This window comes from Lepisosteus platostomus, chromosome 6 (genome assembly GCF_059453375.1).
Source record: "Lepisosteus platostomus isolate fLepPlt1 chromosome 6, fLepPlt1.hap1, whole genome shotgun sequence".
Taxonomy (NCBI): domain Eukaryota; kingdom Metazoa; phylum Chordata; class Actinopteri; order Semionotiformes; family Lepisosteidae; genus Lepisosteus; species Lepisosteus platostomus.
Genome location: NC_142616.1, coordinates 27,372,582 through 27,386,628, shown reverse-complemented (window position 1 = coordinate 27,386,628; position 14,047 = coordinate 27,372,582). Strand labels below are relative to the sequence as shown.

The following is a 14,047-nucleotide window of genomic DNA, read 5'->3' as shown; positions in this document are numbered from 1 at the left end:
AGCACAGTCTCAATTAGTGTAACTTTCAATTACCGCTACAAAATGAACAAAGTGCAGTTTTACAGATCTACACACAGAGAAAATGTCCCTTTCCCTTGATAGATGGTAAACAGATTATGGAAATTTACCCCAGAAATATATCCTGTTTGGATACATTACACAGTCACATCAACATAGATGTATTTTCAAAATGACTTTAAAAATCAAAGCTGAAAACATTTACACCAAACGTCAGCTGTTTGTTGTTAATTGTGTCTATTCTGTACTGAGAGAGTGATGAATACTATTTTCCCTGCCTTTGTCATTTTGTGCCACTTGACCCTCTAATATCAAGTCTCTTGCTACACAGAAAGAAATCTCCTCATTATTGTAGTTTGAAACCAAGTGAACTGTACAACTTAATAATAGCTTTATGTGCATTACTAGAGCACATAAAGTCATCTCCTGTGGAAAGGTTTAAAAGAAAAATAAGCTTGAAGGCATAATACATATAGTATCACATCGTGTTTGAATCACCCCAACTCAACACTCAGAGACTGTTAATTTTAAACATTACATTATCTACTATATAGTCACAAGCCAAACATCTATGTATTTATTATTCTATTTACATTCTGGACATCTACACAGGCAAAGTGATCTGCTAAAAATTCTGTTATTGCAATAAACCATATGTCAAACTTACAATGTAGTGATATTGAAAAGCTACAATTATCCTTTCCATTGTGAGAAGATTAAGATCAAAGGATGCTTAAAGTATTTGAGGAGTGTTATTATCTGAAAAATGTGATTTGACCAGACTTATTAAATATCTGACAGGATTCCCTTCTTATTCCTCCACATTTTTGTGTAGTTTCTTAGCAACACTTCAGATATTACCTGAAAGAAGGGTTTTGACTGTGTTCTCCTCATGGGTTTGTGCCAATTAGCAACCCCTGTCTGTTACATAAGCCAGTAAAACTTTCAAGTAGCTGTGTCTGTAAAGGATTTCATCCTTTTAAGCCTCTGTCTCAGTTTAAAAAGCGGGGCATTATTCACAGAAAAAAAACATCTTACTAGAGGTATATTTGTAAAGTGAATTACCACATTTTGCAGACTGTAAACAAATATGTAATCTGAAAGAGAAGAAACTGAAAATGTATATTCCTTAAAATCTATTGTCAATGTGTAGCAAGTTTAAAATACATAACTTTATCTTTGCCTCAGTAGAACTTAAATAAGCTTAAAGTGTATATTTTCCTTATAATCACATTTCATGGTTTAGTAACTGGTTAAATTCAAGTTTATCATCCTCTGTCCCCTTCATTTATTTGGCCAGTGTCTAGATCTACTGCATGTTTTTATGCATAATTACATTAGCTACTTTGTGAAAAAACAATTTCTGCATTTGAGAGGTTGCATAGATCACAAATATCACATAGTCTGTAAAGTTAGACAACTGCACTGTTTGTACGTTGTACACATTCCTGCTCCATTCACTGTAACTGTATCTGTGACGCAGATTTTCCTATTCTGGTTGTTGTGAATTTTTAATTTAATTTATTGCTATTTGTTCTGTTTTAAAAACCAAATAACTACTTTGAATACGGTCATTAGTTTCCGTTTTGATTAACAGTTTTTCACCTGAATAAATAAAACACACAACAAAAGAATCATGATTCCTCAAAGCAGCAGCAGTGAATAATGGGCTGGGGTGCGTACAACTACACAGGGAGAAATCTGCAACATAAATGATCATGAAAGAAAAGAAGCTCCACTCCGTGGTGTTCCGTAGAGGCCTGGACACTGTTCTGAAACCACAAGATAAAAAGGGAAGGTTTCAATAATGGGCCGTGTGAGGAATATAAGATCATATGCTGCACATACTGTAGTAAGCAGTTTTTCAATTCAATATTTTTCCATTCAAAACTACTTGCATTTTCTATAAAGGGCTGAGAACACCAGGTCCTAATATTTATGTGCATGCAAAAATGAATAAATATACTCTGTGTGAATTACACAGTATTTGTATAATTCTTGATGAAAAGAGGTGAAAGTATCCCTCTAGGTGTTCTGCTTCCTGTACACTGTCATTTAGCCTTTGTCTGCTTCTAGGAAATAGCCACATGCAAAGGAACAGCATGTAAATTGCACATTACTTTTGATTTTCATGCATTAGATGGCATAGCACATACCACTGTATTTTTCATAAAAATCGCAAGATAAAGAAGTTTTGCCCATTTATTGTCCAGTAACAAAGCCCTTTAATGCAAAAAGGACATGTAAATTGACAGATCCATACCAGTTCCTAAATGTAACAAGATGGTTCATTTAAAATAGACTACTGACCTTGCTCTTAGTACAAAGCTGACAGCGCCTTAGTCAAGTCGGCAAATGGAATATGTCCTCTCGCCTAGCTGTTGATCCCTTGGAGATATACGTCATGCTGGTATCCTTTCATATGGGAAAGGCATCAAAAGGACACCTTCGTTTTGCTCAGCCTCCTAATCCCATGATACTAAAATATATCTTCCTGTGCTGCATAAGGTGTTATCAGTTTTTTTTATTTTCAGAATTGAAAGACCAAAGACAAAACAACTCAGAAAAATGTTGGTAAACTAGGTGCAAATTTGCTAGATCAGCTGGCACTGGTATGAAGAACTATCTCTGTGTAGCCCACACCTTACATTGATACCTGCACCAAGCAGAGCGGCAGTTAACACTCTATTTCCAGAGTCCCGGGTTTGATCACAGACTGTGGTGTCTCTCTTTGTTTGTATATTACTCACATTTTCCCTAGGTGCTCAGATTTCCTCCCTACTACCAAAGAGATGCTGACTTGGTTTGACTGGCTACTCTAAATTTCCTCTTTCTCCCTGGCCCTGTGAGAACTGGCGTCCCATGTAGGGAGAAAGCAGTCATGTGCTCTCAGTCCTGCCTTGTGCCTTGTGCTTCTGGGAAAGGATCCAGATCACAGTGACCCTCACCAAGATTAGCAGCTTACTGAAAACAGATGGGTGATAAGAATGCCGGAGAGGAGTGACACTCACCTCAAGCCTAGCTCTGTAATGATTATCCTAACATGACACTGGTACTATCAGTCACATTAGTAAATGTGTAGTCGGTTTCCTGGGGGGGCCTCTGTCCACAGCGTATTTGTCCATTCCTCACAGGAGAGTTTATATTAAAAATGCTCGTTTCAGTGCACGTTTTTGTGCTAAAGAAATATGGGGCACGCATGAAACCTACCTATCTAGACCCCAAACATCTATTGCTAGATTTGTTCACAAGTGCTCCACAGTTCATATGCATGCATGCACTAGAAAAGACGTGTAGTGTTGTAAAAGAGAAGGTTCACTAATCTTCAAGGTAGATTAGTCAACACGTCTTGCAGCTGAACATATTCCACATCAAGGATCTGTGGCTGGGAATGGGACAGATGTCATTGATATCCGGACGGCTGCTGCAGAATATGTTAAATTATATTTGCCCAGGCTTCTTCCCATCTACTTAAGAGAACTGAACTGGATCTATTTTGCCCCCTGTGGGGTCACATGGGGACATGGTGGAGTTTTGGTTATGTTCATGCTCTGTATTAAAATCCTCTAAATTGTTATTCTATTAAAAAAAAGAACAAAGAATTTGTCATAGCTTTGATTAACTCTGACACAAACCTTTTTCTGAAGAAATAATTCCGTACTGATGTAAACCCATGCTTGTTGTTAAAGTCCCTTTTGATATTTTTGTTTTAATGATATCATGGAAATTACAAAAAAGTCCTAAAAATAATGATAAAACAAAAGGTATCACAAAAAATTGAGATAAAGCCATTGTCACTGCTTAACAATAAAGTTAATGATTATTCACAACGAGATCCTAAACATTAAACAAAAACATCCAGTTACAGTAGAAACTCTGCTTAGAAAAAACAATAACAAAAGTACTCCGTAAAAAATAACTTCATAAAAATTAAGTAAACGACTGTGAAGAAAGCAGATGTACAGTGGTATATTTTGTCAGTCTTCCACGATGAATTCATAATTTAATTAAGTGTATGGGTTTTTAGTTATACAACAGCAGAAATCCACAGCAATAAAAAAAAAATTCCACTGGATAGTAAAACCACAAGTCCCGTGATGCCTTGTGATGTGCACCAGCTGCTCAGTCCTTGCGCTTGAGGACCAGTGCTGTCACACTGCTCCCAGATCTGCCACCGAACTGGAACTGTGGTGTGGGCAGCTCTTGCAGGAGTTCAAACCCTGGAGGACAGAGACAAACTCTGTCAGAAGGCAAATGGCAGTTTTACCACACATAGGGAACACTCCGCATCAGCGGCTCTTTAAAGTTCCCATTTCATGGTTCAGAATAACAGCTGCAGTAACAATAAAGGAAAGCTTTCTTTATTTCTTGAGAAAAGTAAAACAGCCCATGTTTTAGCAATCTGATACAGCTTGCTCAGTGCTGATCAGCTCCTGGCTTTGAGAAGAACAGTCCTTTGTTTTTTTTTAAATAAAACTGTTGCACATTACTCATTAGAGACAGAAATAACAGAGAAATTACTGTATCTTTCAGTAAATCATGAAGTATATTACTGAGTGATGTAAGATTCTGGGAACCTCAGTGCTCCGTATTGTCCACTTCTGAAACACCATTGCTCAAAGTGTGAAATATGGCACAACAAAACAAGATTTTCTTAGGTTTTCTAAGGTTTGCCACTCACTAGAAACCTGTCTCTAACTCCAAGTCTGGACAAAACCAATGCTTATAGTTGTTCATGTATCTTCAATCAGTGACAAAAGTTTATAGTAAATAAATCAAAGGCTAGAAAACTATATCCCAATGGGTTAATAATTGAGGAAAATAAAGGGGAAAGAATGCACTCCATAAAGCAATTTCAGAACAGGATCCATCTAAAGAAAATGAATGTGGGATGAGCCTTTCAGAGTCAGTTTGGTACAGCAACATCCACGATCTAGTATGATTTTAGTTAGCTAGACATCCGTTTATTATGGGCAGATCCAGGTTTACTGCAGTATGGGAACATTTGTTTACAAATGTCAATCCTGGTTCTCGGTGTACTGTGCTTTTGTTTAGCTCTAAATCAAAAAACAAAATCTAAAATCAAAAAAGTCTTCTAACCAGCAGTAAGTAAAAGTCTTGGAAGAACTGCTGCATGATATGTGTAAGCATGTGCTAATATGGATACCATAAAATACTGGTAGAAAATGGAAAAGGGGATTCGGGAACAAGTATTATAATGTAGGGTCATAATCACTTTACAATTTAAAGAAGCTTTTTTGCCAAAAGTGAAAGCAAGAAAAGGTATGAGTGTTTGTAACACATAGAAAGAGGAGAAAAGCAGATATTTAGATCTATTACAGCGTTCAAAATCCGCTTAAAGGTTAAAGTTTTACCATTTGACATGTGATGCAAAAATATTTCACATAGAACTTAATCTGCAGCATGAGCATGAGCATGACAGTTCACAAGGATGGATTCAGAAATATAAAAACAGACACATGGCATTAGTGTGTGCTGTGATAAAGCATTGCAGATTTAAGGGCCGTATATGATTATTAAGCAGAGTTGCAGGTGTACCTCTGTTCTGTTTATTGGCACGGGAGAAATAAACATAAAAAGACCCCTTCCTTACAATAAAGACCTTGCAGAGGGTCATAGACAAGAGAGGGTCTACCTGCATAATAAATTAAAGCACAGGAAAAAAAGAATATTAGGTCAAGAGAGGAAGGCAGAAGAGAGCATTGTAATGGAGACTAAAATAAATGTTATTTTCAACATTGCAACAAGAAAACAACAGTAAAGAATGACAGATAATGTCCCAGGGATAATAATGCAGAAACATCCAGATGAGGAAAGGGACAAAGCTGATGCATTAAATATAACACTTCCCTCAGCTTGAGGAACAGCAATGTTCTATACTACATATTAGCACAGAAGAATGTTGCCAGCTCTAAAAGCACTAATGAGAAACTGAAATCTCAGGGGTAAGATGGTATTCTACCAATCGTTCTTAAAGAAACAAGAGACATTATGATTGCTTTTGCAGCAGGCACTGAAAGGGGTAATACCCACTGACTCGAGAATTGCTAATGTCACACCATCCATAAAAAGGACCAACAAGTCTTACTAATCTGTCAGGTTATTGAAATGATAATAACAGCCCATCTCGATGACTCAGTGGACATCAGCATATTTTTTTTTTGCTTCAGGAACTTGTTAGACTTCTTCAAACAACAGCAGAAATGGATACACACAGAGCATGTTATGCTTAGGGCCTTACTTAATTCAGGACATCACAGAAACTCTGGATCCTACAAGATCAGGCCGCTGCTTCAATTTCCAGTCATGTACCAGAAGTGGACTGCAAAACGTAAAACTGCAGCAATTGGTGTCGCTGCATGTCACAGAATGTAAGGGCTTCTTTCAGAATCTCGGGATTTCACAGTACTGTCAGAAAGTGGGATTTAAAGCGCAGCTTAGTTTTTTCTTCCTGACTTCCCTCCCCTATAGCAGAAAGTATGTCTGTATCTCCCTACCTAGAGATATGTTGAAGGATTATGGGTTGCATCACTCAGATTCTTTGTACCATCTCATAACTTCAGATCAATCTTCTCCATAATAAAATCACTAACAAAACTTAAGTTAAATTAAACAAAGTCCCATCCCATTTCCTCTTTTCTGCAGTTAGATCACATGCGTAAAGCAAGACCAAGTGACGTGAAAAAGCCAGAGAGGGGAAGAGAATGATCTGATCTCAAAAGTAAAACACCAAGTGATGGGTGTTAAATTCGCAGACAGAAATGTGACTCATTCTGAACCTGTCAAGCTATTCTCAAGTGCAGAAACACAATAAGGGAAACCACATAATTGAGCTTGAACTGATTTTTTTTTTGTGAAAACGTGTGCTCTTCTGGTAAAGCATGCCAAAGAATTTTCTTTTGTACGAATGTATAGTTATGATAAAGCACTTCTATACATTATACAGAATAACACTACAGTGTTTAACATTTAAACTTATTCATGACATTCTAATTTTATGTTTACAGAATTTTACAACCAGGAACCAGATGGGTGTTGCAGTATTTAGCATTGCTGCCCCACAGCACTGAGGCCTTGGGTTCAATTGTGGGCCTGGGGTGCCATCTGCATGGAGCTCGTAAGTTCTGCACGTGTTCAAGTGGGTTTTTCTCTGGGTGTTCCGGTCTCCTCCCATATTCCAAAGACATACAGGTAGGTCAACTGGCGTGTGGGAACCTGGCCCTGGAGTGAGTCTGTGTGTGTCTGTGTGCCCTGTGATGAGCTGGCGTCCCATCCAGGGTGTACCTTGCCTTGCACCCCTTGCTTGCAGGGACAGGCTGTGGCTCCCCCTGACCCTCAGTTGGATGCAGACAGTCAGAAAGGAGATGGATGGTCACAACCAAATGTGGTAAGTTACAAAATGTACTTTCCTGCAATACATCTTACTTTGCCCACAACTGAAAACAATTTTTTCTCCATTTTTGCCACATATTAGTAAGGAAGTAGAAGTATACAGAAAATAAGGGAGACTGCTCAAACTGGAGCGATGTCATTAGTGGAGTACAACAGGGTCTGTTTTAGGACCACTGCTCAACCCAATTTATATCAATATCAATGTAGATTCTGACTGAATTAATAAACTACTGAAATTTTTAGATGACAATCTAGGAGGATTGGGAAACACCGTACAAATGACAAAGTAATTTAGACAGAATTAAAGACTAGTCTAACTGCTCACTGATGGTATTTAGTGCAGATAAGTTCAGGGTATGTCTGGCAGGTAATAAACACACACGTATATTATATCCATAAAATGGGAGAGTGCTTAAAGAAGCTACTTATGAAAAATATATTTGTTTGACATTTTCATCTTATGGATACTGCAAAGAAGCAATAGATTTGACAAAAAGAATATTGTGAATTAATAGTACAAGATACTAGTAAATCCACATTTAGAATACTGTATACAAAAAAGGTCACTTTGTTACAAAGAAAATGTTACTGATCATGAATTAGTCCAGAAAAGGGCTAAATTATACATTCCCAGGCTGAAAGAAATGTCCTGCATTGACAGGGCAAAAGAACTAAATCTTCTAGTCTTCATCGCATGAGACTAGGAGATTACCTAACTTCAGCATTCAAATTCCTTTTAAGCATTGACAAAGTCAGAACTGAAAAACCAATCAGGTGACAAAAATGAAAACTACTTGGGAATGTATTTAATACTGATAATACCAATAAGGCTTGTTGGAATCAGAAACTAGATACCAAGCCATGTTGTTGAAGCTGATACACAGGCACTAGATCTTTGAATCAATTAATTACTAGGAAACAAACTAAATAGGCTGAATGGCCCTGTCTTATCTGCTAACTATCTTATGTTATCAAATTCATCTTGAGCAATTAAACCAATAAATGATTTGATACAGGCCTCAGTAGAAATGAAAACAGACCTCATTGCACTTTGGGAGGAACGGTAGAGATACTGAATAGGTGAGAATAAAATATTTTGTGGAAAAGAGACTGACTATGCTTGCACATACCTAAAAAATATACAGGAACCTTGAAAGAACAAGCAGGTGTCAGACTGCTTTTACTGTCCCTTCTGCTGGATGTGAAAGACGCTGGAAAGGTTGGTCATCAGAAGTTTCTTTTGATTCTGTGCTCTGCTGTGCACTAACACTCACCCTCACCGAAGACGTGTAACAGCTGCTCCCTGGTCCAGTTGCAGGAGGTAATGAGAAACAGCCCTTCCTGTCTCAGCACTGAACGCAGGGCCTGCACATACCGTGTCGTTCCCTGGGCTGTGCTGTCCGGATTCAGGCTGATAGCATCAAATGTGCCCTTGTCGACGCACACGTCAAATGCGCCCAGTGTGGCAGAAGGGTATAGGAAGTCCTGCTCCTGAAATTGCACAGTAAGATGGAGATGAACAATATTCTTACCGATACTATGTATGCAGATCACTGAATTATTAAAGCTGGGAATCCCAAAGAATTAGTGGAAATGTCAACAATACTTCCTTACCCATGTTATGAAAAACAGCATTTTCCACGGCCATACACACCAGCAGACTTTATACATTTATACAGCCACACGTTGCCCATTTGAATATGGCAAGGCTAAATGTTTTATATAGATATATTAAAAGAGCCAACAAAACACATTTAGTCATGAAATATGCTAGCTTGAATATCATGAAAAACAAAGATGGATGAATTACAATTTACCAGACTTTAAACTCTATCTGAGCCCTTGTATCCTTCGTGGCACACCTCAGCCCTAAGCTCTCCAGGACCAGACAGTCTGCTCTCCTCTTTACCTGCCACTCCTCTCTCACCACTGCAGCTGCTAAGATAAACAGTGAATGAAAGGGGGCTTTATCCAGCCAACACACCGAACCCCAGATCTCCAAGGTGTACTTTGGTCTGATTTTTTATATATACACAACTCAGCCAAAGCAACCACACACTCAATGTGAAGTTCAAACGTTGTTTTTTTATTATTTCATTGAGGCTCCGCATGGTGCATGTACAAAAACTCTGGAGCGGCAGATTCAATTGCTGCTGGTTAATAAGATTACATTTTAGTTTGCTGCGCCCTCGCTTTGTAATTTAGGGACGGGGTCATTTTTCAGACTCAAACACATCATAGAAATCGTTAGCATGTGTCCTCCTAGGAAATCCCACTTAGTGCAAATCTTCACCACACTTTCATTTCCGATGAATTCTGCACACGTTTTTGGAGGCTGAAAGCTCACACAGCTGAGGACACTGGAGCCCTGTGTTCTCCCCTCTGTGAGGAGTCGCTCCGAGGCGAGCTCTCTCCACAGTGTATGCCAACACGCCACATCGCAGACCCTGAAAGGACTTCAGTGAGCCCACAGTCAATATTTACTTCATGGCAATGCATAACTCCTGGCATCCGCCTCCTGAACAGAGCCAAAATGATTAAGAACAGTGGTATGTAAGAGTGAAACCAAAAAGGCTTATGCATGGTTACACTTATCTACATAGCAAAGAAAATAAATAAACTCATTCTTGCATGAGGGAGGAGTAAAGGTATTTTTTTGGCAATGTTAGTTACTTTGCCTCTAGCACTTTTTATTTTCCTCTTTCTTTTTTACGTCCTGTAAGAGTAAACAAACCCCAGCTCTCTGCAAGCTGGGGACACTCCTCCAGCATGCTCTTAGTGGTGAAAGCTGGACTCTATCTCTGGCCACTGTGTGGCAGTGCTGCTGGTGAATAGCTTGTTCTGTAGTCTGGGTTGGAAGGCCGGAGGAAATTAACAAAAATATTAGTAGGCTGGCGGAGAAGTCAAGAAAAACAAAGCTTTGGTAAAAAAAAAATTCTAAACCTACCATCTTTTTTATCCTCCAATATTAAGTGGTGTTTTCTGTAGGTCTTCCCTCTCTAAAATTTCATTCCAAGAATTTGGAATATCAAAAAGGTCTGATTTAAAATTATTTTCATGTGCATATTTTACCAATATTAATAATACATAATTCAGAGCTGTGTATTCCATATTGTGGTTATAAAATAGAATGTATTTGTAGTTAGTGCTATACCTCAAAGGCAGACCAGCTTAAAAATTCTGTACAAGTGCTAGTTTGTGCAGGCACATATGGCGTCTTTATTTTTCAATCCTGGAACTTCACTTTGCTGAAGTGTTTATCAGGTTGCAATGTTGAGATACACAAAGCACCTAATGTGATTAGATTTCAAGCATTTATTCATTTGTGAAGGTCAGAAACAATCTGAAAAACCTTTGGACCCAGCATTGCAAAAAAAGGACATGGATTGACTGTCATGGAGAAACAACACAGAGTCTAAAATAGGAGAAATGTGCTATATCACTGTAAGACAACACTGTTAACAGGCTGTCATGTTGTTAAAGAGGAAATGTTCTACTTAGGAGCTCTCAGCCCAATCAGAGCAATACTGCCACCTATGTCTGAGATGTAGAATAACATATGTAGAAAAAGCTATAATGTATAAAATAGCTAAGTGGTAGCAGATCAGATTTGGTATAGCCATCTTTTAATTTTCTACAAAACTGAGCATGGAATCTTCACAATTCAGAGAATGCTTTTAAAAATGTTTCATCGCAGAATTGTTTCTAACTTTAGGGACACCTGAAGCATGATCAACCACGACTCAGATAATGATGTCAACAAAAACAGTTAAAAGAATGTTAAAAACAGTTCTAAATTCAATGGAATTTGAAAAAAACTTCATTCTAATTCATATTTTTTGTACAGAATTCTGCATGTTTTTTGAATATGATGATAATTGCATTGGGAAATTATCATATCAATCTTTAGTTACTCTGAGCTCAGATGATTTGGGTTATAGCAATAAATGACACTAAACATAAAGAATCCACTCTTTTTGCCACTTAATAAAAAGAGGTAAAACAACAGGTTAAATAAACACAAAGCTGTATGGAATGTCCCTGAAGCTGTTTACTCTCTAAATTGTATATATGGAACTGTATTGTAGGAAAATGTACCTGCACTTTGACATCTGACAGACCCTCCTTCTCCAGTATGTGTCTGGCAAGGTCTACCGAAACAGCTGAATAATCTATTCCAGTTAGATTTTTAAATCCACATTTTGCCTTAAAGAAAAACAAAATAGTATTTTAACAGGTATCAGGTAAAACAGGTTATTTCTGATTATGCACAGCACCCAGAATTCCCGAGTGTTCCACTGCAACGACGCACACCTTTTAAAACCTGCAGAACACTGTCGTGACTGCTTGCAAATCACCACCAGCAATCAGCATTAACTCCAGTACAGCTGTCTGTGCAGACAGTATCATTCTAAATAATTGACAAAAACACAATCCATGGGACAGTGAGATGAAAAAATAAGACAATTTTTTAAGGAAACCCAATGTACCAGAGAAACAACAATACTTTACCGTCTCCCTTGTTAAGAGACGTAATAGGAGTTTACACAGAGGAAACTATACTGTGGAATCAGCTTTTAAGATACATAAGAAGTTAATCTGCAAACAAGGAGAGATAATATTCAAGCCATCTAGCTTCTCTGACAGCTAGGAAGAGCTGCAGGGTTTAATAAATTGAGCAAAGTAAAAACTCAACCCTAATCTAAAGGTTGCAGGATTGTGACGAGAAAAACTGTTAAACAAGGTGAGTGAGACAGGAATCCCCCACTTCACAGAATTGTCACAGCATGGAAAGGAAATAAATTACCAGTTCCACAAGGAAAACTCCATTTCCTGTTCCAATATCAAGGACAGCAGCATTGTGTGGTATTTTTTCCTTCTTTAGCCATTTGATAATACGCTCCATACTTTCCTCTCCAAACCTGGGGATGATATAAAACACTAAATGGATTATGTGAAAATCTGTTCTCAAATTATTACTATTACTACTACCTCTATCACACACAAGATGTCACATTTCAACGTTATTGATATAATAATCATCATAATTCCTTACACTTATATAGCGCTTTTATGGACACTCCACTCAAAGTGCTTTACAGGTAATGTTCCTCCACCACCAATGTGCTGCACCCACCTGGATGAAGCGACAGCAGCCATAGTGCACCAGTACACTCACCACACACCAGCTATCAGTGAGGAGGAGAACAGAGTGATGAAGCCAGTTCAGAGATGGGGATTATTAGGAGGCCATGACTGGTAAAGGCCAGGGGAAATTTTGGGCAGGACACCGGGGTTACACCCCTACTCTTTTTGAGAAAAGCCCTAGGTTTTTCATCCCAACAGAGAGTCAGGACCTCATCCAAAGGACGGCGCCTTTTTACAGTATAACATCCCCATCACTATAAAGGGGCATTAGGACTCACACAGACTGCAGGGTGAGTGCTCCCTACTGACCAGGCTCACACCTGCCTACAGTAGTTTCAATGGGCTGCCAGTTGTGAGTTGCAGGTTGATATAGCTGCTAGTATTCAAGTATTGTATAAACAAGTAAATACTGATATTGAAGTACCAACACACCAAGCAGTATGACAAAACGTGTTTACCAGATCTCACCGACATCCCCTATGTCCTTGAAATTCTGCAGTTCTCTTGTGTAGGCATCATCCCAACTGCAAAGCATAAAGTGACATCTTGTAAGCGGCGCCTCGATGAGACTTTTTGATCATCAAGTTACTAAAAAAAAACATCCCGAATAGCATCTTCTCGTTTGTAAACATTTTTAAAAGCACAAGCTTTTGCAAACAACTCCTCGACCGCGAAATCTTGGTTAACTTAAAAATCTGATCGTTTCCAACCATTCATCTTAAAACCGTTGCACAACTACTGTAGACCTTCTCGTGAAACAAAATGATTGTATGTATGCTTGCATTATAGTTTTTTGTTTAATTTTGCAGTATTTAACTTTGTAGCTTTAGTTTACCAGACTGCTTTAAAAACATTTTTTAATGATACAGATACAACTGCATGCTGTTACCGTAGAATTATTTTAAAAGCAGCACCCTGCTAAGTCGTTTTCGTAAGAATTTACACGACTAAACAGCCAATTCGCATTTCACAACAAATGTTACTTTTCACGTTTACAATTTTTACGTACTATTCCTTAGTTCCCAACTTTGACGGTGTGAAATCGCGAGCATCTTCTCCGCTCTCCAAACCATGTGCGCAACCCGTAGAATCCATGAAATCTGAGGAAACTAATACGTATTGATTGACAGGAAACACACCTTCTTAGAGGACTTCCAAACAGCCATATTTGAGACGGGCGGATACAGCTTGTAAGCTTTGAGGGGGCTGTTAAAACGTATTATAAAATGCATACCATTTTCATTTTAAATCATCCATATTGTCACCTACTGATTATCGCCATGAGTAATAACGACAACAATAGCAAGGCTGTTTTACGCTTCCTACCTTGGTAATAATTAACTTTCAATCTAAATTCCAGCCCTTAAATTCTAATTCTGTTATACCTTTGGCGATCATATAGATCAGTTAATGAGGTTTTGTAATTTGCATTTTTGACTTACTTTCTTTTCTGAGATTTTTACAACAT

General features: G+C 38.1%; 1 protein-coding gene across 3 annotated transcripts; it reads right to left on the bottom strand.

Moving 5' to 3' along the window:
- Window positions 1-3,695: 3,695 nt before the first annotated feature.
- eef1akmt2 (EEF1A lysine methyltransferase 2) lies at window positions 3,696-13,987 on the bottom strand. Of its 3 annotated transcripts, none has more exons than XM_088635135.1 (6): window positions 13,719-13,987; window positions 13,038-13,103; window positions 12,239-12,372; window positions 11,530-11,637; window positions 8,706-8,922; window positions 3,696-4,238 (listed from the first exon to the last, which is right to left on the bottom strand). In XM_088635135.1, exons 2-6 carry the CDS (start codon window positions 13,051-13,053, stop codon window positions 4,141-4,143), a joined length of 573 nt encoding a protein of 190 aa, XP_088491261.1. In that variant the 5' UTR covers window positions 13,054-13,103; window positions 13,719-13,987; the 3' UTR covers window positions 3,696-4,140. The 3 variants fall into 3 exon arrangements, with proteins under 3 accessions (XP_088491261.1, XP_088491259.1, XP_088491260.1); XM_088635133.1 differs by having other exon boundaries at window positions 12,239-12,353; window positions 13,589-13,719; XM_088635134.1 differs by lacking the exon at window positions 13,719-13,987 and adding an exon at window positions 13,589-13,661.
- Between the last annotated feature and the right edge of the window lie 60 nt (window positions 13,988-14,047).